Here is a 26,032-nt window from a genome sequence, read left to right on the forward strand (position 1 = left end):
AGCAGAGAGAGGAGAGAGGGTAGGTTGTTTGCTCACTGGATCATTATATTTCATCTGAAACGAAATAATTAACTTCTTTGCCATTTACAATATACATTAATGCAAAATAACTAATTCATGAGGGGCAAAGATTTAGAAACAACCCGTGGAATTTTTCTCCTTTTCAAACCAGCCATAGAAGAGTAAGACAGGTGAAAATCGCGGAGTGGCATGAACATTTCCAAGAACGTCCGGGTAGGAATTTCCAGGCAGGAATTTCCAGGTAGGTGCCAGTGCTTAGCTTTTCTTAAGGGAGCCTCCAGCTTAATGCCTGCTGACATCTGTTGCCTGTCCCCAGTATTTCTGGCCAGGGCAACTGCCCTTAAATAATACTTGAGCCATTGGGGGATTTTGAAGAATTTGGGTAAAGAAATGAAGAGAGAAAAGTTTCTCTGGAAAGGAAGTTTAGCTACAGGGATGTTGCTTGCCTGCCCAGTTTTCCTAGCCAAGAATTACACACACATGCACACACAGCCTTTTTTTTTCTCTCTCTCTCCCTTTTTTCCCCTGAAGTTCCTTTGGGGAGTAAGGGTAGGGGAAGATAACATGTTTTCTCTTTTAAAAATCCAAAAACTTAAGAAGAGTTGAAAGGGACGCTTAGCAATGGTGTGTTGGTGTGTTGCTCGTTATGCCTAGCCTAGCCGAGGTTAGCTGGGAGACGGGAGTTGTGCTTGGAGGAAGGCAGGTGATTTGGAGCCTCAGGGTCAGCCCTGAGTTGGGGGAGATAATGCAGGGACCTTTTGAGGATTTGTGGGAAGAAATGAGGGCACGGAAAAGGGAAGAAATAGGGAGATGAGAAGGAAGAACATCAGAGGCAGGTCTTGCTGTAACCCCAAGAAACAGGGAAGAAACTGCTCCTGATATGTACACGTTCTCTCTCCACCTTCCTCCTCCCTCAGGAAGGGGCAGGCAGTCATCTGTAAGGTCGTCTCTGTAATAAATCATGCTCTAGCCTCCAGGCAAGCTGCTTTCAGAGGAGGTTTAGTAACCCCCTAACCTCGACTTCCATGAAGGACTGTGTGTATGTGTTTCTAAGCCCTGCAGCTCACCTGCAGCCCGACCCCCCACCCCATAAAGCCATTGTGCCTAGTCCTCCGATGCTACTGGATAGGGCTCCAAAGCAAGACTGCATTACTTCTGAAACTTCATGTCAATGATTCACCAAGCTTTTTAATCTGTAATCATTCAGTCCTGCATTTTGACAGAAATCTGACCCTTATTTTAACATCTGAAAAGTCAGAAGTGTAGGTGGAAAGAGTGTGAAGGGAAATCCGTTTCTCCTTTTTGAGGACCATTCATTTTTATTGACCTTTCTCCGCAAAATAACACAGCTGGGGAAGATGGCATTTGCTCCAGTTACGGAAAATTATTTTGGCAGTGGTGATGTTCCAGTAAATTTTTGCTTTTAAGCACCTCAGTAACTTAGAATTTTTCATAAAAAGTTTTGCCCTTTTTTTCCTCCTTTTAGATGCAATTTTGTTATCCTGCTATTGCTTAGTTTAGCATTAGAATGTATTTCTAAGGCTAAGACTAGCTAATGTATTTCTAAGGCTAGCTAAGCTAGTTAAAATATAATGAAGATGTAAATGTGTTTATGATTGGAAAATAGTCGTCAGAAAAAAAATAGAACCACATTTAGAGCCTCCTCTTTACTGTGATACTCACATAAAATGATGAATAGAATTCCTGAGCCTGGTTAAAACCCACTAGGTTTAAAGACCGCGAGGTTGGCCAACTGGATTGATTTACTGCCGGTGTCCTGGTCTCTAATGCCTGTTTTAGTGCGCCACCTACTGGTTCTGCTTAAGATTGCCGTCGGTACTGTATGATAGATTTTCTAAGCATTTGTGGTTTACTTAGCATTCTTTCAGAATGATGATAACCCCAGTGCACTGAGCCGCCCGTGGGTACTAAAGACTGCCAAGTTTAGGGACCCTATTTCTTCCAGGGCTTAAGTTACTTCTCAGTTATGTGGAAGGCACTTTGAAGACTTTACAGTCACTCTTAGGATTCTAGATCAGAACCTGTAAACAAATCAGTACCAATGACAAAAGTGGTCCCTCTAGTCAGAGATATGGGTGCAAAGTATAGAAATTTTTTGCAGATACATAAACAGAAGCCTGATTTCTGTTCATGTGTTTGATTCTCTTTCTAAATTTGGTTTCTTCCTAGCTTGGCTTCCCTATCTTGTCTTTGTTAAAAGTTTTGATTATAGAAATAATAAACTTACACCTATAATCCCTGCACTTTGGGAGGCTGAGGCGGGAAGATCACTTGAGGCCAGGAGTTCGATACCAGCCTGGCCAACATGGTGAAACCCCGTCTCTACTAAAAGTATAAAACTTAGCCAGGAGTGGTGGTGTGCACCTGTAATCCCCGCTACTCAGGAGGCTGAGGCAGAAGAATTGCTTGAACCCAGGAGGCAGAGGTTGCAGTAAGCCGAGATCGTTTCACCGCACTCCAGCCTGGGCGACAGGGTGGGACTCCATCTCAAAATAAAATATATAAAATAATAAACTTTAAAAATAGAACACAGATGTATAGAAAGCTGTCGCACCCACCACCACTCTCAAGAAGCTCCTGTGAACAGTTTCGGGTATGTGGTTCCAGGCGTTTTCTTTGCATGTCCTTTATCTTCTTTCTTGTTTCATATTCTGTGACTATCACTAAAAGCATCATCATTTAAAAGCTATTTTAGAAGCTACCAAATTGGAAACAGTGCTTGTAGACGTGTGAAATAGTCAGTGAGTTTGATTCTATTCATTGTGATATTTGAATTTTGCACAGACCTTTTTTTTTAACGTCCAGGATGCATTATTTAGTTAGGAGTTTCAAAATTAGGTATTCTAATCCTATCATTCCTTCTTTGTTTATTAATTTAAATACTTCGGTAATGAGAATATCCCTTCATCAACATTTGGATTACTTTGAGGTACATTTCTGAGCAAATAAACATACCTTTGTAATTATTTTTTAATAAAAGTAAATCAGGTTTTGTTAGTGCCAGTGTTTTTGTTTTGTTTTGTTTTTTTGTTTTTTTGTTTTTTTTTTTGAGACCAGAGTTTCGCTCTTGTTGCCCAGGCTGAAGTGCAATGGCACTATTTCAACTCACTGCAACCTCTGCCTCCCGGGTTCAAGCGATTCTCCTGCCTCAGCCTCCTGAGTAGCTGGGATTGCAGGTGTGTGCCACTACACCTGGATAATTTTTTATATGTTTAGTAAAAATGGGGTTTCACCATGTTGGACAGGCTGGTCTGGCACTCCTATCCTCTGGTGATTTGCCCACCTCGGCCTCCCAAAGTGCTGAAATTACAGGCATGAGCTACCGCGCCTGGCCAGTGCCAGTGGTTTATACTAGACTGTGTTTCTCTTAGGATTACAAGTCTTGTGTTTCCTTAAACTTAGGTAAAACAAAAAATTAAAGAACAATAGTGATTTAAATAATGCCTTAATGATAAAAAGATGTAGCACGTTAATGTGTAATTCATTTCTAAAAGGATTCAGTAGTCGTTGCTGTGGCCATTAGACAGAGTCATTGAAAGCTATGTGAGCTAAATGGTAGACTTAGAATTTGAATGAAAAGGAGCTCCAGAGCCCATCCTCTTAATTTATTCTGCTGTGCTGCAATTAGTGGTAGTAAAGAGTGCAGGGTAACATGGAGTGTGGAGATGCTGGCCTCGCTCAGAAGCTGTTGTTGCAGTGGTCCAGTTGTGAAGTGACGAGGCCTCATATGAGACCTCATACAGGATGTAGGCAGCTGTTAACTTTGAAACCGAATCTAGTCTGAGTTTTATTTAAGGGTGGGAGATAGACCTCTAAGGCTAGGATAAGTTAGCAAAGAGGCAAATACCAGACATTTTTGCTCCGGAAGTTGGAACCAACACATTTAGTGTCGTGTGTACAGAATATATATCCAAATTTTATGTGCATATGGATATAAATTAGGGCAAAGGGGTGTGTGTGTGTGCGTGTGTGTGTGTGTGTTTTAATCTCATTTGATAGACCTAAATCCTTGAGAAGTAGATAAGGGAGACATGCTCTGCATTTTACAAATGATCACTCTTGCCCCATGGCTGTGCTAGTTTGCAGTCTGCTTGAGTCTCAAAACCATGGCTCCTTCCTTATACACCTGAGAATGTGAATGCTTTAATTTAGAAGCATTTGCATCAAGATACTGTCTAGTGGGACAGATGAGTCTGGAAGAGTGAATTCAGTGTAAAAAGCTGGGGGTGGGGAGGTGGGAGGCTGCCACAGGGTGACCAGCCGTGAGTCAGGGCTGCTAAATGATCTGACCTCATTGATGTAAGCAGGAGATCTCACATCTTTTGTTTATGGTCCACTGTGAGGCACTGGACAACAATTCTTAGAACCATGTTCATCTGTACAGCTGCTAGGCTGGGAACTGGTTAATAATAGATCCCAAGACACAAAAGCGTTTTCATCCCTCATTATGAAATCATCTATTTTTCACTGGCTGTTGCAGTTTGTTCTTGCTGGAATACATAAGAGGGTAGTAGCACCATTGATTTCAGCAGCTTGGTATCAAATTGTATTTGCAGATTACAATACACCCTGTGATGTAGGAAAATATAATTTTGAAGTCAGGGCCTTATGTCGAGTTATTGATGAAATTCACGTGTTGTCATGAGATTGTCATGAGATTGAAAGCAGGCTTTCTTCAATGAATCAACGAAGCACAAAAACTACATAGTATCACTTCCATAATTGTATGTGAAGATATCTTAGTATAACCCATAGAGCACCAACACAACAAATTATAGGATTGCTATCATGGAGGTGGGGATGGGGGTTTTTAACACTGAAATACAAGAAGTAATCCAGAACCCGGGATTCCTGCACCTTCTTCACTCTAGAACTTGTTCAATTTGCCACTCAAACCGGGGTGATCTATAAAGACCTTAACTCTAACCAAAGCACTGAGCACTTAAACCAAATTTGCCTAGTGAGTGCCTGAAGTCAGTTTCTGAAAGTGTGTCTAGTAGCAGGACAGTGTTTCTGTAACTAAGGCTGCACATTTGAACATTGAGCAGACTGAATATTTTGTCTTGTGAAGAAGCAGTTGGCTTGCTATAGATTAGTGTTAGAAGTTGACTATACAGAACAGAAGAAAATAAGAAGGGATGTCAAGCAGAGAACAACAGAAGGAAAGGACAGGACAGGATCAAGATCCTTTACAATAGGCTCATTTCCTAATGAGGAGAAATCTGTGTGAAAACAAGCTAATATTCTTCATATGTGAAAAGTGCTTAGAAAACAATAAGAAGCGGTGAGGGGTGTCAAGACCTGAGTAGGCATTTCTCAAAAGAAGAAATCCAAATGGTCAGTAAAGCTGAAAAAAAAATTAACTTCAATAACCAAATAAATTTAGAATAAAAATCATTTGCCATTTTGAGACTTAACAAGTTGGCAAGGTGTTTATCTTTTACAACACAAGTGATAACACATGTTGCTGGTGGAGATTTGGGGAAACAAGTTGTATTTTATTTATTTTTTATTTATTTATTTATTTTTTTTTTGAGACAGAGTCTCACTCTGTCGCCCAGGCTGGAGTACAGTGGCGCGATCTCCACTCACTTCAACCTCCGCCTCCAGGGTTCAAGCAATTCTCTGCCTCAGCCTCCTGAGTAGCTGGGATTGCAGGCATCCGCCACCACACCCAGCTAATTTTTGTATTTTTAGTAGAGACAGGGTTTCACCATGTTGGCCAGGCTGGTCATTAACTCCTGACCTCGTGATCCATCCTCCTCAGCCTCCCAAAGTGCTGGGATTACAGGTGTGAGCCACTACGCCCAGCAACAGGTTATATTTTATTAATGAAAATAATAGTTCGTTTTTGCCAGATGATGCATCAGGCACTTTGGGAAATGTACGTACTTCTCATCCAGGAATTCCCCTACAGAAAACTTATCCTAAAAATTAACGGTGTGCAGGAGGATATATTTAAAGAGGCTCATTGCTGTTTGTAATGGCGTAAATGTAGAAGTAACCCTAAGTGCCCAGTAAAGAGGAATGCGTTAAGTAAACTGATGTGTTCACACAGTGGCACGGGGGATTTGATGGTGCAGAACCATACTTACTGAAAAAGAAACATTTTCACAATTAATTGTTCAGTGAAATGATAGGTACTAAATAACATATACACTGTGAACCCAGTTTTAAAGAGGGTTTGTTAGAATAAAAATGAAATTTTAATGATGGTTGGCTCTAGGTTTTCTTTTTGCTTGCTTTTTTTCCCCTAATATTTCTGTGACTAGCATCAGGGGAAAAGGGAAGGTGTTTAACAATCGTATGTAATCTGAATCTCTAAAGAGTTGCACGGCAATCCCAGGCAAGCTTTGCTGCTTAGAAGGGGCTGTACATAATGTTCCAGAAAAGTCCGGGTTTATGTATTGAGTTAGAAATGTTGGTTGGCTCTCATCTGGTTATGACCATGGAGTCTGGTTTTAATTATGTAAATGGCATCTTTCATAGGTAAGGGAAACAAACTCCAGCCATTCCAGGGGTAAGGGAGAAAAAGGGGTAGAGAAGTGGGGTGAGGAGTATTATATTTTATTTTATTATTTATTTATCTATTTATGTTTCTTTTGAGACGGAGTCTCGCTCTGTCACCCAGGCTGGAGTGCAGTGGTGCCATTTAGGCTCACTGCAACCTCCGCCTTCTGGGTTCAAGCGATTCTCCTGCCTCAGCCTTCCGAGTAGCTGGGATTATAGGCGTGCGCCACCACACCCAGCTAATTTTTACATTTTTAGTGGAGACGGGGTTTCACCATGTTGGCCAGGCTGGTCTCAAACTCCCGACCTCAGGCGAACCGTCTGCCTCGGCCTGCCAAAGTGATGAGATTACAAAGGTGAGCCACCTTGGCCAGGCTATATTTTATTTTTACTAGTTTGTATTTAAAGTAACCTTGAGATTTAGATGGATACCTTGTTTTGTTTTCTAGGCCTAACACCAGAGCACCCTAGAAGGTTTAACTAAAAGAATGCTCATGTTTGACCCAGTTCCTGTCAAGCAAGAGGCCATGGACCCTGTCTCAGTGGTAAGTTTTCCAAAATTGAACACCTCGCCTTATTTTTTCCAAGGGATGATAACATTATTGTGTGTCAAATTATTCCTTAAAATCATGGTCGGGTATGGTGGCTCACTCCTGTAATCCCAGGACTTTGGGAGACTGAGGCGGGCGGGTCACCTGAGGTTGGGAGTTTGAGACCAGCCTGACCAACATGAAGAAACCCCATCTCTACTAAAAATACCAAATTAGCCGGGCGTGGTGGCACATGCCTGTAATCCCAGCTACTCGGGAGGCTGAGTCAGGAGAGTTACTTGAACCCAGGAGGCAGAGGTTGCGGTAAGCCGAGATAGCAGAGATCGCGCCATTGCACTCCAGCCTGGGTAACAAGAGCGAAAGTCCGTCTCAAAAAAAAAAAAAGAAAGAAAAAATCACTCATTACTCGACAGGCATTTCATAGGCAAACTTTTCTCAACACCCCCAGGTATGAGTGAGCGAAATACTGTCCTAGCAGCTGTGGGTCCTTTAGTAAATGGGATCTGCGCTTCCTTAAGACCTGTGCCCGGCATCGCCCTAGGATATGATCAGTGTAGAACTTAGGCCATCAGCGAATCCTCTCATGACAGAAGTAATTTTACAAAAATTCCTCAGCCCTTTCGTGTGTAAAAATATATTAAGAATAGGATGATTTGCTCAAAACCCAATGACAACAGCCATATGGAGCTATGACTATATGAGAGATGACTGAGGGAAGCCAGCGAGAGAAAGAACTTGGCAGTGAGGATGGAATCTCGTTTATTTGGAAGAGTCTGGCTGAGTGGGAATTACGTGCATTGTCCTTTTCAGCACCTTAGCCCTAAGCCAGCCCCTCATGGGAGCCAGGCCACTGGCTGCTTTTAGGCCACCAGGGACTAGCGAGGAGTCTGGGGTTTCTGCGGGTACAACACCATTGCCATGGAGGTGAGACATGGTGACGGAGGAAGGTGTCTGACTTCAGAGCAGCGAGTGGTTTCAGCTTGAGGGATCTGGTTGAGTGAATATTGAATAACAAGGCAATGCTCCCACTCTGTCTTGCTCTTTTCTTCCACGGGCTTGGAAAATATTCACAAGGGGGAAAACTTGGCCCGGGTTGTGTATCTGAAGGTTGGTAATGACACGCTTGCAAAATTAGATCATCCTTATGCATGGGCTCTGGAGGTTCCTGCCAAAAATGTTTATACAAGACATGGGGGTCATGCCGAGGCCCTTGGAGCTGAGTTGCCATGGATATTACTAAGCCAGTAAAGTGTTTACCAGTATCTATAATGCAAGTTAAGGCAGAGGGGCTTTAAGGAAATAACATTTGCATTCCAGCGTGATAACTGAATAACCAAGTGTCTGAATATGGTAGCAACTGAGCAATAAGGATTTTATTAATCAAAAAACTAAATTACTTTTTTTTTTGAGATGGAGTCTCACTCTGTTGCCTAGGCGGGAGTACAGTGGTGTGATCTCAGCTTACTGCAACCTCCGCCTCCTAGGTTCAAGTTATTCTTCTCTCTCAGCCCCCATAGTAGCTGGGATTACAGGCGCCTACTACCATGCCCGGCTAATTTTTGTATTTTCAGTAGAGACTGGGTTTCGCCATGTTGGCCAGGCTGGTCTTAAACTCCTGACCTCAGATGATCCACCCACCTCAGCCTCCCAAAGTGCTGGGATTACAGGCATGAGCCACCGCTCCTGGCCAAACAACTAAATTACTTTGAATGTTATTCGGTGCTGTCGTTGTATTCATCACATCCCCATCCCCGGCATCACTACATGATCATGTTAGAGGAAAATGAAGGTACAAAATTTCCTCATTAATTATATTCTTGAAATAGGAATAGGTTTTTAGCACTGGAGAATATGATTCATTTTACAAATGGTGCAGAGCCATCAGTGAGGCATTTCACTGTTCAGTGTACTTCAGTACTTTTAATCAAGCATGAAAATAAGGCTCAAGAGTCTAATATAAAGCTAAAATGAAGATCCACATTGCTAAATTGGTGTGATATATGTAATTAAGTGCAAGGAAATGCACTTAACCGAAAAAAAAAGTGGAAAAAAATGAATTTGAAGTAACTATTAAACTTGCATTGTTGTAACGTATGAATACATGAAGTTAAAATATGTAGGAGTGATTTTGCAGTTAATGGTCTTTTTCTCCTTCATGTGCTAGATTTCAACTGCAACTGACACTTTTAGAATTTAGTTTCACCAAGTTACTGTCAGTCCTTCAAAATGAAGATTGTTTTTTTTTTTCTTGTTTTGGTTTTAACTTTATTCAGCAGGAAATATTTTTTTCTTAATTCAGTGCAACCTCAGTTAACAGAAACATTTGAGGAGTGGGGTGTTAAAATGATTTTACTTAAAAAAATTGAAAAGCTTTTGTTTCCACTCTTAAATCTTCAAACTTCATCTTTCCTGCCTTCATATGTGAAGTATATTGAACCTAATTTATTATTCCTTTTTCTTTTTAATTGAGTCTTTGACCTGAAGGTCAAAGTCTTTGACTATTCAAGTCAACGTTGTAAACATTAAGGCACAATAATAGGACATTTGTGAAAATATTTTAATTTCTACAGATGAATAAAATATTTTATGGTAACTTATTTCTCCCCTCTTCCCACCCCTAAAAGGATAGCATAGCAGAAACAATTGCTTGTTTGCGCTTTTGCTATAGGTTAGAGAAAGCGAGGACATGTCATTTCCCTCTTAACCACATATAAGCCCTCATACTGTTCTCCACTAGCCTTGTGCTTTGAGGCTTGGGGTCACCCTGTTAAAATTTGCAAGAATGAGGAACAGAGTAGACTCTGCCTCCCCAAGTCTGTGCCTTCAGTCTCTGCTATTTACTGTCCACCTGGTCTTGGCAAAATCACCAGCAGCTCCCCGAACTTCTGGTTTTTTAAAAAAAAATTATAAAATATGAAATTATAAAATATGAAAAAAATTATAAAATATGAAAAAAATTATAAAATGTGTAAAAAAGATGCACATGTACATAAATTGTTTTTTTACCATTTCCCAAAAGATTGATAATTAAAGGATTTAATTCAGGAAGTGAGCAAGGAAACAAATTGTAAAAAACAAAACAAATCAAAAAACAAAGTTTAAAGTATTCTTCTATTCCTGTGGAAAGATCACTTTTGAAGAAAGGATTAATAATACTCTGTCATCTTTGGTCATCTAACAGACCGAAAGTATAGATAGGAAAGTATGTCAGATCAGTAACTTCCTCTGCTCTGTTCTAACAGAAACATTTCATGGCTTTTTCAAGCCTGGTAGAAAGAGAGCTTTCTACCTCTGTTTGCATGGGGGTGCATGCCATTTGCTGTTCCCAGAGTGTGTGTTTATACATGCATCACGCCTTCCTGTGCCTGGAACCCTCTCTTGGATGAAGATTCTTTTGACTTGCCCTGTCACGGACATTCACTTTTTTTCATGTTGATGAATAGCGAAATAGAGATTTCATCCATGTTTTAGTCATTTCATCCACTGAAACTGTCTTATAATGGAAAACTCGCCAAAACTATTCCTAATAAAATAAGAAACTATTGCAATTATCACTTTAGCATAAAGTGATAGTTAGAGCTTTGGGAAATTATCCAAACGTTGTACCTCTTTCCCTGTCGCAATTAAAATCATTTTTTTTTAAGTTCAAAATAATTGGCATATTATTCTTCACCTTATCAGTAGTAAAAACTTGCTAAGAGAGTGTGTTGATTTACTACACATTCATCAAGTATTAATTGAGCACCTATGCCAGGCCCTTATCACCTCACAGTACAGTGAGAAGCAGCAGTCAGCAAGTAAGTGCACACTGTGCAGGGGTGTGAACATCTGAGTGCATGTTACAGATGGAAAGAAATTTTTCTTATGGCAGATCAGTGGTTTTGTTGGGGGGGTGGTTTGTTTTGGTTTTGTTTTTGGTTTTTTTTTGGTTTTGTTTTGGTTTTGAGACAAGGTATTGCTCTGTTGCCCAGGCTGGAATGCAGTAGCGAGATCACTGCAACCTCAAACGCCTGAGTTCAAGCAATCCTCCTGCCTCAGCCTCCCGAGTAGCTGGAACTACAAGCAAGCACCACCATGCCCGGCTACATTTTTGTTTTTTCTGTAGAGAGGGGGTCTCACCATGTTGCCCAGGCTGGTCTCAGACTCCCAGCCTTAAGCGATCCTCCTGCCTCAGCCTCTCCAGGTGCTGGAGTTACAAGTGTGAGCCACCATGCCTGCCCCAGCTCATTGTTTTAAGCCCTTATGATCCCTAGTGGGGTCCAGAAGCCCATGTCTGTGTCTAGTCTTTGGACTGCTCTGCTCCAGGACACAGGGTCTCTTGGACTAAGCAGCATGCACAGAGGGCACTGGAGGTCTATCCATGGCCAGAGACACATTTTCTGCTTCATCAACACTTGTCTCTGATTTGGATTTGGGGCCAGTACAGCCGCGCTTGTATGCATTGCTTTGATAGAACATAGGAACTGTCTGGAACAGAGGGGAAGGCTGTTACCGGGTTGTACCTGCCCAGGGCACACACCCAGCCGTGTCAGTCCCTACACAGCACCAGATTGTTGGAAGCTGATTGCAAAAGCTTGGGCGCTCCACCCAAATAAAGTGAACCAGTTTAAGAGGCCACATGTCTTCACCCTTTTGTGAGGCAGTTGGGCTGGAAACAGTTAATTATCTGCCCAGAGTTGAGTATCTGTGACCAAATGTGTCTCCCCACAGTTAGTCTTGTACCTTACAGTAATTGCACATCCAATAGAGGGAATGAGGGCATTCATTTGAGAACAGACTTATCAGCAAACTGCATAATGTTGATAAAACTTAGCTTTATGTGTGGCTTTTTCTGTCTTAATAGCTTGAGAAACCTGAGAATGTTATTAAATTTGCAAATCTGGAGGTTCTAAATTCCTACTCTCCCAAACCTCACCCCATGCGTAGAAAAATCCAGCAATGACAGCAATAAAACTATGTCCTCATTTTGCTTGCCGTTTAGCTGCCAATAACTATTGGCATTAAAATCTAGGTCATAGGGAGGTCTTGGAAGAATAGAGCTGAAAATAAGGGAGAAGCTACATTTTGGTCAATAGAAACAATGCTGCCTCCCATTTCCTAAAGTTTTTTTCCTAGTACCAGAACCATTGCCCTTTGGACAATTATATAAAGCACATTAGACTTTAGGACTAGGAGAAATCATTCTCCTTTCTATATTTAATTACTCCCTGAAACTCTCCAGTGTACATGATTTATAATGGTTTTTTGTTGTTGTTGTTAATGAACCTTGTGCTTCTTTTAATAATACCCATCTTAATATTTAAATTTAAATATATTTAATACTTAATGTTGCTATGTTTTGGACCTCTTGTGTTGTTACTGTGCATGCCTGGCTTTAAAGAAAGGTAGAGAATCTTTTCTTTTGATCCTTGATCTATAACTCAAAGCTGTTTTTATGCATATTGTGTTTTTTGATTTTATATCCTTCATATTCTTGTTTTTAAGCAGTATTAGTAGTGAAAACTGGCTGGGCGTGGTGGCTCATGTCTGTAATCCTAGAACTTTGGGAGGTTGAGGCGGGCAGATCACTTGAACCCAGCAGTTCGAGACCAGCCTGGACAACATGACAAAACCCAGTGTCTACAAAAAAATACAAAAATTAGCCAGGCGTGGTGTCACGTGCCTGTAGTTCCACTTGCTCCGGAGGCTGAGGTGGGAGAATCATCTGAGCCCAGGAGGTCGAGGCTGCAGTGAGCTGTGATCGTACCACGGCACTCCAGCCTGAGTAACAGTGAGACCCTATCTCAAAAAAAAAAAAAGAAAAAAAGAAAAGAAAATTCTTTTTCTCTCCTTTAAATAGACCTTTAGTATATTTATTTTCTATGTCTGTCATTTAGAACATTGCTATTCAAAAGGAAGCCTAAGTTCCCTCACTCCACTCCCAGGTAGTTCAAAATCTGCATTTTAATGAGTGCTCCAGGTAGATGGATGTGCACAGTAAAGTTAGAGAAGCGCTGGTTGGGAGCAGTAGAGCCCATGACAGTGGGCATCTCTTGTATAAGCAGGGACAAGAAGGGGCTTCTAGTATGGCATGTGTATAAGCTCATTGTGTAGGTTATCCCATAACCTCACAACCTCCTGGAAGTTGGGGATTCAGAACAACCTTAAGAAGTTTGCCATATCCTCATAGCACCTGCACTCCTAATATTTAGCTAGTAATTTTTCTTGCCTTCTTTTATAGAATTGCTTTTTCACATAATAAATTTATTTTAAAAGCAAACTTAGTACCACTACTGCAAAATATATGTGTAACAGTTTTTTCTGACACATACAAATAAACACGTAACAATTTTAGCTTAGTCTGTGCTCATCGTACACCCCACCTAAAAGCATCTTAGGTACACCTAGAGTGATGTGCACCACGCTGCAGGAATCCCTGTTCTAGGAAGTTACACAGATTATAACGGTCTGGATAAAGAAAGAAAGAACAGAAGATGACAAAGCATGATCTTAACCATGAGGACCTGACATCCAAACCAGATAAAGATAAACACAGTTATGTGATCAAAACTTTCACTAACTGGCTCCTCCATGGCAGGCCTGGAGCAGGGACTGGGCATCTGGAATTTTAAAAACAACACAGATGATTCCAATGCATAACCAGCCGGGGATTTGCCAGATCTCAGTAGGAATCCCCATAAAAACCACTGCTGCCCCATGGTTATAATTCACATTAGTGGCCCCTAGAGGGGTCAAGGAGGCCCAGAAATTAATAGTGCATTTACACTGTTTAATTATGAGGCACCATTGGGTTTTCTTGGTTGCATCCCGAGTTAGTATTGCCTCTAACTCATAAACACATAGGATTTTAGAGCTGGAAGAGAAGCACAATATGTTGTTTATCACTGTCACTGTCAGAATTCAAGTACAAAGAATTTTCTGCAGGTGAACAGGCTTGACATGCAAAATTTCAGTTTCCCTAAACTGCCTAGTAAAGAAAATGGTGTATGTTGAGTTTAATTTTTTTAGTTAAAAATTAGGTTGCATTCTACAAAGAAAATTTACAACAAAATGTTAGTTAGGGAATAGAAGTACTTTCGGTGAACTCCATGGTCAAGGACAGTGCCCATTGTGTGAAATTATGATGACTGGTTTGTATTTAAAGCTGGCAGATGCAGGTAAAGTTATCCTGATACTTTAAGAGAGAAAGGTGTTTGAAGATAAACGAGGTCAGTTGTGGACCAGATCTTGGGAAGGACACAGACTCTTTTGTCTCTTCTGCTCTGTCTGTGCCCCAGCCTCATTTGATGGGCAAGTAGCAGGGTGTAGAGGAGAGAACACGGGGCCTCGGCGTGTGTGAATGACTTTGAGCACTGCATTTCCTTATGTGAGTCATATCACGTTAGGTGTTTCTTACAGTTCTGTGTCATCCACGGACTTGCCATTCAAGTCTACAGCTTCATTCAGATTCTGAATGAGAACATTGAGCAAGTTAGGGCCAAGGACATCATTGCCCCAGTGAGGGTGGCCTTCAGTACAAAGGTGTGTATGGTGACTGAACCCCTCCTGGTTTGCCTGAGACGGTAGAGTTTCATGGGATGTGGGACTTTCAGTGCTGACGCTAGCACAGTCCCAGGCTGACTAGGATTGTTGGCCAGTCCTAGGCATGGATTGGTCAGCTGCTGAAGTCCATCAAACGAAAGGTACTGTCTATCTTGCAGCCCCATTCTTGCTTATCAAAATACACAACTATGATGAGAAATCAATGTCCTGCCGAAGTTGAAGACACTACTTATCCTGAGAAATAACTGTCCTGCCGAAGTTAGACACCAAAGCTAGAGAGCAATTCCTGCTCATCGAGAAACCCCACCAGAAAAGCAACCAGGTTGGTTTGGCTTGGCTGGTTCTTGGTGAACCCCAGCTCTGACTCCTAATGATAATGGCCCCCAAGCCTGTGCTGTCACCTGTCTTAGAATTTTGCCAGGTATTGGCCTTAACGTCTGACACAGGAATCATCTTAGGATTCAATTTCAGATTTTTCATGTGCAGTAGTGACCACATTGATCTTAGTTTTAATGTTTTTGAGACTGCCTCTCATAGCATTTTTAATGTTGTTGAGACCACCTCTCTGAGCATTTTTTTTAAGGTCAAGTATATATTGAAATCTAAACTACTTTGTAAAGCCCATGTAATTGTTAAGCGCCTTGTTAGCATGTTTTTTAGATTCATGTTTCAAGTAAATGGACTTACTTGGCTGTTGACACGTTTTCCTTTTCTTTTCTAATAGTCATACCCATCTAATTACATGGAATCCATGAAGCCCAACAAATATGGGGTCATCTACTCCACACCATTGCCTGAGAAGTTCTTTCAGACCCCAGAAGGCCTGTCACACGGAATACAGATGGAGCCAGTGGACCTCACGGTGAACAAGCGGAGTTCACCCCCTTCGGCTGGGAATTCGCCCTCCTCTCTGAAGTTCCCGTCCTCACACCGGAGAGCCTCGCCTGGGTTGAGCATGCCATCTTCCAGCCCACCGATAAAAAAATACTCACCCCCTTCTCCAGGCGTGCAGCCCTTCGGCGTGCCACTGTCCATGCCACCAGTGATGGCAGCTGCTCTCTCACGGCACGGAATACGGAGCCCGGGGATCCTGCCCGTCATCCAGCCGGTGGTGGTGCAGCCCGTCCCCTTCATGTACACGAGTCACCTCCAGCAGCCTCTCATGGTCTCCTTGTCGGAGGAGATGGAAAATTCCAGCAGTAGCATGCAAGGTAAATTCCGCCACTGCTTCATGCTGCTGCACTTGCTTAGTGTACTGGCGCTTCACCAGATGGGCTGGGTGAGGAAGCACGGGGGCAAGAGCTGTTGAACTCTTCAGAGGAAATACTCATCTGCCTAAGGCATTTCCTTTTCTTTTTTTTCCCCCCTAAAGTGTTGATACTGGAAGAGGTCCCAAGAATCAGGCTGTCTGTTTGATACCATGAGACGATTACTTTCACTATGTAATAGTCAACTTGGGGACAGAAAGAATCTTGACTTTATGTTGCTTTCTTGAATACCTACATGGTTCTAAGTACAAAAGGCATTTAATAAATACTTTTTGATCGTGGTGAAAACTAATAGCGATCAAAAGCCACCTTGTTTACCAGCTGGTCATAGACAGAGGACTATGGGGTAGAAAGGAAATAATCCAGAATTATAAGAACGCATCATTTCAGGGCTGGTGTTTTAGAATCCAGGTCCCTATATTTGCTGCTTACTGGCGAAATAATGGTCAGGAGAAGCAAGAATCTCCCCCAGATTTGTTCCTGCTATAATCTGCCAAAGGCAAATAAATCTGTCATATCTGTGTTGTAGATAGGAGCTATGCAGTAAGCTTTGAAAAGCTGAAATTGGTAAACTGTACGTGGAGTGACTTTTCTATTTTTATTTTTTAGTACCTGTAATTGAATCATATGAGAAGCCTATATCACAGAAAAAAATTAAAATAGAACCTGGGATCGAACCACAGAGGACAGATTATTATCCTGAAGAAATGTCACCCCCCTTAATGAACTCAGTGTCCCCCCCGCAAGCATTATTGCAAGAGTAAGTATATTTAGGCCTACCAAGCATTTGCATAGTAGCGTGCATCTTGGAACCTGGAACGGAAGCACAAGATTTCACACGTGTGATGTGGTGTGGATGACCAGGAACGGCTTGTAGTCTGTGGCCGCCACTGGTCCGGTACCACTGGTCAAGATGGGAGAATCTCTCCAAAAACAATATGCTGTTACACTGACAACGTTATGACAAAATTTACATCAAGTTTTCATTGAATCAGTCATCCGTGATTTTGCACCTTACCGCATGAATTATTTTTGTTGTTTTTTTTCTTTTCGTTCTTCCAGGCTATATATACTTAGTTTTTCCATGATGAGAATCCTTGTATAGATTAAACTTGGTGTTCTGTGGATCAAGTAAAGTTTTCATATGGATACACTGAGTCCTTACAGAGTGTATAGTATCCTGTAGAATTGCTATCCAGTAGGAAGGCTGTGTGGTATTGGTCAGCATCCAAGCACCTGAATGGTCGTTTCTTGTAGGTCTAACATGGTATAATGTGGTAGTGCCACACACAGGTTCAGCAGCCTCATTTATGGGATCCCACTGTAGATAACCTTGGCCTCCACCAGTGATTACACTGAAGGCTGGGTTTGTAGTTGGTAAGAAGATGGCCTTCAGGTCCAGCAAGGATCCCACCTCTACTCTCTATCATATGTGTGATCTTGGACTAGTCACTTAATTTACTGCCCCCATTTCTGTTTTCATTATTGATTGTAGTTGTAATTGTCTTGTGTTACGGTGCTTCAACATTGGATTCAGCAGCCAGCTTGCGAGTACAAAGGCAACGATTACCTCCATAGTGTCCCTCCCATCATCCTCCTGCATCATTTTCCTCCACTTGAATAAATTAGTACCTGTAATTGAATCATATGAGAAGCCTATATCACAGAAAAAAATTAAAATAGAACCTGGGATCGAACCACAGAGGACAGATTATTATCCTGAAGAAATGTCACCCCCCTTAATGAACTCAGTGTCCTTACAGACACTTACCCACCTTTCTCCTTGATCTTCTCTACCCCTCCACCCCACTCCCTCTCACAATTAACTCTACAGCAGAATGTGAATTCTCTGATTTTAGAATAACTATTTTATGGGTAACTTCAAATATATCCTAGTTGTATCCACATTCAGTTCGGGTAGGTACCTTCATAGTAGCTCATGGATTAATTGTCCACTGCACCCAATCATAGTCATTTTTGGTTTGGGTTGTCATATGCTCGTCAATAGATGAAGAAGAGAATAACTCTTAGCCAACTGCATCAGCAGTAGGGAGAGAGTCTCTGATGGAATTATATTTTATTATTCCTCACAATTGCATAGTGCCCTCTTCCCTCAAAAAAAAACCTTACCAGATGTTTTCAAAGGAATTATTTCATTCCTCCACAACAAGCATGTGAGAGTCAGAGCAAAAGGCAAACGGATTACCTGAGACATTAGATAACTCACCAATAATCGCACTGCTAACAGTTGAGGGGCCCTGGGCTTGACCTCCTGCTTCCGAATCAGGGCTTTTCCTGTCATCTTGTCATATCCAACCTGTTGCATCTGCTCATGCACTCAAGTGAAAGGAAAAAAATGACTAGGCAAAATGGATACATCTTAAAGGTGGAATTAACTTTTTTTATGTTGAGAGATGTTTCTGGCAAGGTAACTAGCAACATGGCATGCACTTACCGTTGTTCCTGCACCGGTGATGAAAAAGATGCTATAAAACTAAATAAAGCCAAGTGCCTCCATAGGGAGGGATCCGTTGACTGGACAAGTGTTATTCCAAAGTCTGGGTTATTGTGAATTGTGGTGTAAAACATTACAGAAGATTTGAAAGCAATATTCTGTGCTCTGAATGCTGCTCAAAAGAAAATACTTTTCTCTTGTTTTAAGTACTATTCTTTTGATGATCTCAAGCTCAGTGGCTTTTAATGATTAATGAGTAATATGCCTTTTTTAAAGCTGACCTAAGAATGCATTCTGCTTCTCAAAAAAATGCAACAGATGAGCCACAGCTGGGACATGTACTCTTTAAGTAATGTTCTCACAGGTGTGATTAAGTAACGTCTTGGAGTATGCCCAGTAGCAGCCCACGTAGGAAACCAGCTAGCCAGGAAAGAATCACTTGAAACTAGGCACCCAGTACCACTGCAATGAGGCAGCCCCAATAATATTTGCCTTAGGAAACCCTTCCTTTCCAGAGGCAGACTTAAAAGTACAGGTTTGAAATTCATTTGCTTGATCGTGGTGTTACAGCTTTAGGATTATTTATAAAGGCAGTCAAAGGTACATCAAATTCTTTTTGTTATAGATTTACAAAAAGATTTCTTTGTTCTAAATACATAAAGCTATATTTAGAACAAGAAGCATAAGGATCAGATTTCCCTATTGAGTTGTGTATGTGAATTATAGCAAACTTAGGAAGGGCTGACTCAGCTCAAAACAGTGGACAGATACCTTATATGTATTAGCTCTCTAACTTCTTGGTTATAATAATCCCAAACCACCTCTTTGAAAGTGGGAGTGGAGACCAAAAAGTGCGAGATCCCAGGACTCTTAATCTAGCTTTGGCCTGAAGCAACATCAGTCACTTCAGAGATGTGGCAGCTAACCGTGCTCAGAAGGTTTAAGGGACAGCTCAAGCAGAGATATCCTGGTTTGGGGACATCCTCAAAAAACTCATGAAATTAAACAACCGTGGGGTACAAAGTTACAAATAGGACCTCACAATATTCATGGCTACCATTTAGTAGCTTTATCTTGGGAACAGACATTGTTCTGAGATACAACCTTCTGAGATAACATTATCATCATCCCCAGTTTACAGAGAGGAAACTAAGACGCAGAGAGGGCGAGATCTTGGCCCAGGATCACAGAGACTGTCAGTGACAAAGCTGGGATTTGTAACTGGGGCCCACAGCCTTTTGGTGCAGCTTTATATGTAAAATAAACAACTGGAAGGGGCAATCAGAATTACTGCACAGAAACCGTTTGATTCCCAACCCATAAAATCCAATAATTGGGAGAGATTTCTAAAGTTGTCTGAGAAAGATAGTCTCCCAGTATCCCAAAGATACATGAAAGTTTTATAGATAATAATTAAATTTCTACCCCAGCACTTTATTTCCTGAATTTCTTTTAATGGAGATGAAACATTTTCATTAGATGGCATTAAAGCTGAAAGTTAAAAATAAACTGAACTTTTTCTTTCTATTGAAGGATTTTAAATGAATAATTCAGCTTATAAAACTCTGTGAACCTCTCACTTTGCTGTGTTCTCTACTATTTGTTTGCACATTTATATATATTTATATATATAATTGAAGTTCTTGTTCTTTTCCCCCTCCTGTTTTATGTTCACTTTTCCATGTATCTAAACTTGGCCTATCCATCTCTATCCCCCTTCCAGGTACTAGAGTAGGAAGGTGAGAGTCAAAACTGACAGTTTCCTTTGCTCATAATAAAGGATGAGAAATAAATAAATAATAAATAAATAAAAAAGCATAAGTAAGGTCACTTAAGAAACACATCTTTTATTCATTTTCTAGTCACTTCTTAGCATGCCTGAAAAAGTTACTGACAAGGGATGTGTATTTACCAAGACAAGTTTTATATCAAGAGACTCCCTTTTGATTTTTATGGATAAATCTTTTTTATTCTTTTTTTAAGCTCACGAGTTAGAGTGTTTACTCATCAAATTCTTTTTTTCCTGTTCACACATCTTTTTTCTCCTCAAACACACTTGTGCAAAATATTCCTGTATTATATGGAACATTTTAGGAGTTATAGATTTAAATATGAAAGAGAAAGAAGTCTTTCATTACAGTTAGAGGCCAACAACATACACTTGTGATATATCAAGTAATTATTCATTAGGAAAGTGAATGAGCAGAGTAGAACATTATAATTACTTATATTAATCAGCAGGGAAAGCCTGAGGAACATAACAGACTTTTCCCAGCTCTTCCTCCATCTCCCTTTTCTCTCCACCACCTTCTTGCTGAAAAAAAGAAAGCTTAGATTATAAGATTTTTAACAGGATTTGGTTTCGAATCCACCCAGGGAAGGTGCAAACTCAGAAATGAGAGAAATCAGGAAGGTAGGGAGAATGTCAGGCGTCCCATGGGGGAGCTGGCATCACGTGAGCCAGCATCATGGGTGACCACAACACTGCATTGAAATTCTCCCTCATACAGGAATCACAGTGACAGTGGAGGCTTGAGTTTGTGAAGACAGCAATGCCAACGTTTTTGTTGTTATTTGGAAGAGCCGGCATTTGAAAACTGCATGTGAATTGGCAGTCTCAAAGGGACTCCAATTAAATGCCAATTACATAAAGGTTAGAAACGTAGATATACCCTACAATGTGGTTTCCTGAGACTTAGGAGTTTGATCTTTTCCATTTTTCCCTAGCCAACAATAATGAAAATCAGAGCAGCCTGTGAAAAAATACAGTGTTCAGCATTGCCTAGAACCACAAGATTCTATAAATAGGCAAAAGTTGACTGAGGGAAAGAGCCTCCCCAGCACTCGGCGCCTGCCTCTAGCATAGCACTTAACCCTTCTTACTGTCATTACTTATCTCCATGTCTGTCTCCCCCTAGAGTGTGAGCTCCTCGAGGGCAGGAACCCTGTTTTTATTCATCTTTGTGTCCCGGTGCCAAGCACAGTGCCTGGCTCATGGTAGGTGCTCACTCAATGTTTGTTGAATGAATATAGCAGTGCTTCTTGGGTTGATCAGCTAATTTCTTTCTGTTTATTTTGTCGGGATTTTTTGTTTGTTTGTTTTTGCCCAGTGTTGTTAATGCTTTTAGTAGACTGATGAAAAAGGAAGAGCGTGCTCTCAACACTTTGCCTGTAACCTTGGCTTTCACAGGAATCACCCTTCGGTCATCGTGCAGCCTGGGAAGAGACCTTTACCTGTGGAATCCCCGGATACTCAAAGGAAGCGGAGGATACACAGATGTGATTATGATGGATGCAACAAAGTGTACACTAAAAGCTCCCACTTGAAAGCACACAGAAGAACACACACAGGTATTACAAACACCAGACCCACTTAATCTTTCTTCTTAAGAAGTATTAGAATGGAATGCAAAGGTTGTTACAATGAAAGGTTTTCAGGCATCTTAAAAGTTACCATAGTCATCTCCAGATGTGTCGTCTCCAGATTAGTTGTGCAGAATGAAGATGTTGCTAATGATTCACCTTGGTAATAAGTCAGAATAGATTCAAAGTAATCCCCAAAACAAGGCCGCTCACAATCACTTGCAGTTCTGTGCTTTCTAGCAAAGGAGGGAGAAAGGGTTGGAACCTTTGCCACTGGAACAGGGGAAGCGCTTTCACAGTCAAGGATGTGGCCTTCCTACAAGCTATTTCACATACATGCATTGTAAATTCATGAGAGCCAAGAACAGTCTTTGTGCAGCACAAATTAATGCAACAGTTTAACACAAACAATTCAAATAGAAGACTGTCCTTGAAGGAAAGAAAGGTGAAGAAATGTGGTTAATATTTGTCTTCTAAACTTGAGGAAGCTCTGATGCCGTTGCCTACCATATTTGTTTTAGAATTTCTTCCATCTTGCCCAATACTGAATATAGAACATGAGCAGCCGGATCATACAAAAGTCATTACATAGCCAAGAAAAATGTGAACTTGGTCTCAGTGCCAAATGTTTTGGTAGTAAAACATCTTAAGGAAATAATACAAAAATGTTTTAACAGCCAGATGCAGTGGCGTGCACCTGTGGTCCCAGCTCCTTGGTAGGTTGAGGCAGGAGGATTGTTTGAGCCCAGGAGTTCAAGTCCAGTCTGGGCAACATAGGGAGGCCTTGTCTCTAAAAAAAAATTTTAAATGAAATGTTTTAACAGCCTGATTGACTATTAGTAGTGGTGATGTATATACAGGCTCATCTCACCTCAAACTCTTTGATGTGAAATTCTAGTTTGACAGCAGTTTGCATCTGTGTACATTTTCCTTAGCAGTATAGGTTGCTTTTCTGAGTCTTGCAAATCATTTTTACTCAGAAGATTTACAAAGAGGAATCTGAGGTTTGGAAGAGAAAAGGGAAGGAAAGTGACAAAATGGAAGTGAAGTTTTAAGTGAATCCTGGGAGGAGGCAGAGGAAGCTGACACCCACAGAGAGAGCTGAGGGTGATGGCTTGTGTCTACAGCAACGCCCAAACAGCAGCGCAAATCGATGATTACTGAGGGCATTGTTGGGGCATTAGTGGGACCCAAGAGGTGGATATTACCAACTTCCAGCCTAAAATTAAAAAGACATTGAATATTTGGGTGACAGTTTAGATATAAGAAAAAATGCCTCTTTGTGTGTGTATTCTGTACCAGGAAGCAGATAGTAGAAATCCTAAATATCTCATTCAAATGCCAAGGAATAGTAATCCCTCAAGGCTTCTAGAGAACAAGGGGTGTTAAATGGGAGTTAATTTGTCATACTCATGACCCTTATGACTAATTTAAAATGTAAGATTTCCATAACAGCCTTTTTATTTGTGAGAGTCTCCCATCATCCTGGTCCTCCCTATCATTTTCTCACAAGGAGCTTCTGTTCCTCATATGTAAATTATCCTTATCCTACAGGAGGGGGTTGTAAAAACCTGGCTCAGGACAGATGGGGAAGAATTTGTGTATTTTAGTGCCCCTGAATTAGAGCATTATACTTAGGCATAATTGTTACTGACTAAACAAGAAAGTAAGATGTTAATCCCTAGCAGATATTTCCATTGTTAGAGACTTCATATTTTTAGAAATCTATTGAAAAGTATAAGAAAATCCCACAAACTTTCAATTTGGAGTTCCCATTAAATGAATAACACTGCATATAATTAAGCTCCCAAGCAGGTTTAAGATTTGGGAGATAAGCAAATACAGATCACCATGTATTCATTCACTATTTGGTAGTCCCTCAGAATGGATTTCAGTGACTCTGTGTTTTAAGAACTCTTAAAATTCTCCTCCCATTTTTTTTTGGCAGAGAGCCAATGAAACATTAAGCTATTAGTTCGTTTTTTTCTTGCTTGTCCTGCAGTAGTTTATAGTGCACTGTGTTATTGAAGAACAAATATATGAACATATCTTGGAAATATTATTTGTCAAGCATTAGCTCAAAGATCTTTACTGCCTTTACAGGCAAAATAGCTCTTTTCTTTTTCCTTTTGCAGGAGAAAAACCCTACAAATGTACATGGGAAGGATGCACATGGAAGTTTGCTCGGTCTGATGAACTAACAAGACATTTCCGAAAACATACTGGAATCAAACCTTTCCAGTGCCCGGACTGCGACCGCAGCTTCTCCCGTTCTGACCATCTTGCCCTCCATAGGAAACGCCACATGCTAGTCTGATCGCCTCTGTGTCCTGCCTCAGCGTGACTCCCCACTCACCTGGCTCTCTCTCTGTCCTGCCTCCCATTATCTAACACATTTTTTACATGTACATTTTAATTTGATTCAGCTGGTCTGAATCTCTGAATTTATATCATCCAAAACTTCCATATGGTCAGTAGTAGATGTTCTCTAATCTTCCCTCTCCTTACCACGGGTCAGACCTAAAGAATGTGAACACTTTTTTTTTTTTTTTTTTTTTTTCCTGGGGATGCTAAGCAAACCCTTCTTATAGATACGTTTAATGTAATAAGAACAAGGGAACATGTAAACTAACATAACCAATTGTCAGTTCTCCATGTATTCCTCAAAAGAATGTCAGAGTAAATGTATTAGAAATACAGTATCCAGACTGCTAGTCCTTGCCAGAGACATTCTTACCTCTGCCCTGTGATATTTTATGCTTGACAGTGAAAACAAGGGTGGCCCCTTGCACCAGTTAGCTAGAAGTACAGCAAGAATTCAAGCTAGTGCAGTCACCTCTTCCATCATCCTTCACAAATCTTGTCAACCTGGATCTTAGACTTCATCTGAATCAAGTTCTTTGCCCTCCTTTGTGCCTGCAGTTCATATGGAGGTCTTTGCCACCAATGGGAGATGAGCCCAAACTTTGGATCTAGGTGGGTGATGTGTAGTGGTTCAAGGGAGGAGTGCTGTGCTTTCATAGCATGGAGTCGGAGGAGAGGGCCATTGAGCAGTGGGGAGCAGAAGAGGCAATTCCTCCTGGGCTAGGGGTTGTCAATGAGGTTTGAACATTTTGTTAGCTGTGTGCAGCATTCCCAGAGCTTCAGTCTCTGTGCATTCTCAGCTTTGCAGAACCATGCTGCAAAGCCATATATCGATGGGGTTATCCATGCAACTATCTCCATTCCTACAATGTCCTTAATATGAGATCATTAAACATTGATAGTAGGGACTCTGTGGAATATTGGCCCAGTAATGGTAAGAAATCTTTTGGGTAAGAGTATGGATGGTTCTTCTTTTACCCAATCTGCTTATAGCTTTTTTTGTAAACAGGGAAATGTTGAGTGGTACTTGTATTCCCTTATCAAATTAATCACATAGCTTTTATACAGAAACTCTTCTGTGTGAGCTGTAAGGTGCCAAATTTGCTGTCACTTGTATTCATGACACATCCCATAAAGCATCTGCTAATGCTTTCAGAGATTGATTCAATTAAGACCTGAGTGACACTATTTGTAAATATAACTAGTTGTGAAGCACACATACCTTTATTTTGGGAATTTATGAAAAAATATAGAAAACCACAGATCAGGGATTCATATATGTAGCTCAAAAATTCCCAAAAGTTTACTGTTAGAGCTGGCAGTTTCCTATCACTATTTCAGTGTCAGAACAAACTGAAAATAATGGCTCGTGTTTATGTTGAAGATAAATAGCACCATTATTGGGGGAAGTTATTCAAAAGCAGGCTTTTGAGCACCATAGTCTAGATGCCAATAAAAATAATTCATACATAGAAATGTCATTGGTCCTAACTTTGAAGAAAGTGAGCAACAATAGTTAAATGTGGGTGCATATAACCAAATTCCCCTTCATCAAGAATGGAGGAGAAGAGAGAAGAATGAAATCCTGAAGATTCATCCCAGCCACAACTCAGGATCCAACACAACTTTAACTGGGAGGAATACATTGTTTGGTCATTTTTAAAACATCTGTGAATGAGTGATTCTGGAGGCCTGTGAATTGTGTGGGGAGCTTGCTTTGATGGCACTATGTTAATAAAAGTTGTAGGGACTGTGCACCTAAGGCTAAGAGGTCCCACTCATCCGCCCTGTGAACCAGCTGTAAAGAAATGTAGTTGAGAAATGCAAAGAAATGTGTTATCTTGGCACTTGGGTTTGATTTTCCTTTTTTTAAAGCACTGCAAAATTTCTTTAGGATATTAAAACATCCTAATTGGGCTGTTTTTTTTTGTTTGTTT

General features: G+C 40.8%; 1 protein-coding gene across 2 annotated transcripts; it reads left to right on the forward strand.

The window, feature by feature from the left end:
• Window positions 1-25,571, forward strand: KLF3 (KLF transcription factor 3). 2 transcript variants are annotated; one of them, XM_017883783.1, is made up of 6 exons: window positions 1-262; window positions 7,002-7,097; window positions 15,370-15,856; window positions 16,523-16,673; window positions 21,559-21,719; window positions 23,867-25,571. In XM_017883783.1, the coding sequence occupies exons 2-6, from the start codon at window positions 7,041-7,043 to the stop codon at window positions 24,046-24,048; spliced, it is 1,038 nt and encodes a 345-aa protein (XP_017739272.1). In that variant the 5' UTR covers window positions 1-262; window positions 7,002-7,040; the 3' UTR covers window positions 24,049-25,571. The 2 variants fall into 2 exon arrangements, with proteins under 2 accessions (XP_017739272.1, XP_017739273.1); XM_017883784.1 differs by lacking the exon at window positions 1-262 and adding an exon at window positions 14,804-14,967.
• Window positions 25,572-26,032: the final 461 nt, after the last annotated feature.

This window comes from Rhinopithecus bieti, unplaced genomic scaffold (assembly GCF_001698545.2).
Source record: "Rhinopithecus bieti isolate Rb0 unplaced genomic scaffold, ASM169854v2 scaffold_13349, whole genome shotgun sequence".
In the NCBI taxonomy this organism is placed as follows: domain Eukaryota; kingdom Metazoa; phylum Chordata; class Mammalia; order Primates; family Cercopithecidae; genus Rhinopithecus; species Rhinopithecus bieti.

Bases quoted from the DNA above. Each gene is read 5' to 3' on its own strand.
- KLF3 (XM_017883783.1), top strand. From the start codon at position 7,041: ATGCTCATGTTTGACCCAGTTCCTGTCAAGCAAGAGGCCATGGACCCT. The intron at 7,098-15,369 runs GTAAGTTTTCCA...CTTTTCTAATAG, and splicing joins CCATGGACCCTGTCTCAGTG to TCATACCCATCTAATTACAT. The intron at 15,857-16,522 runs GTAAATTCCGCC...TTTATTTTTTAG, and splicing joins TTCCAGCAGTAGCATGCAAG to TACCTGTAATTGAATCATAT.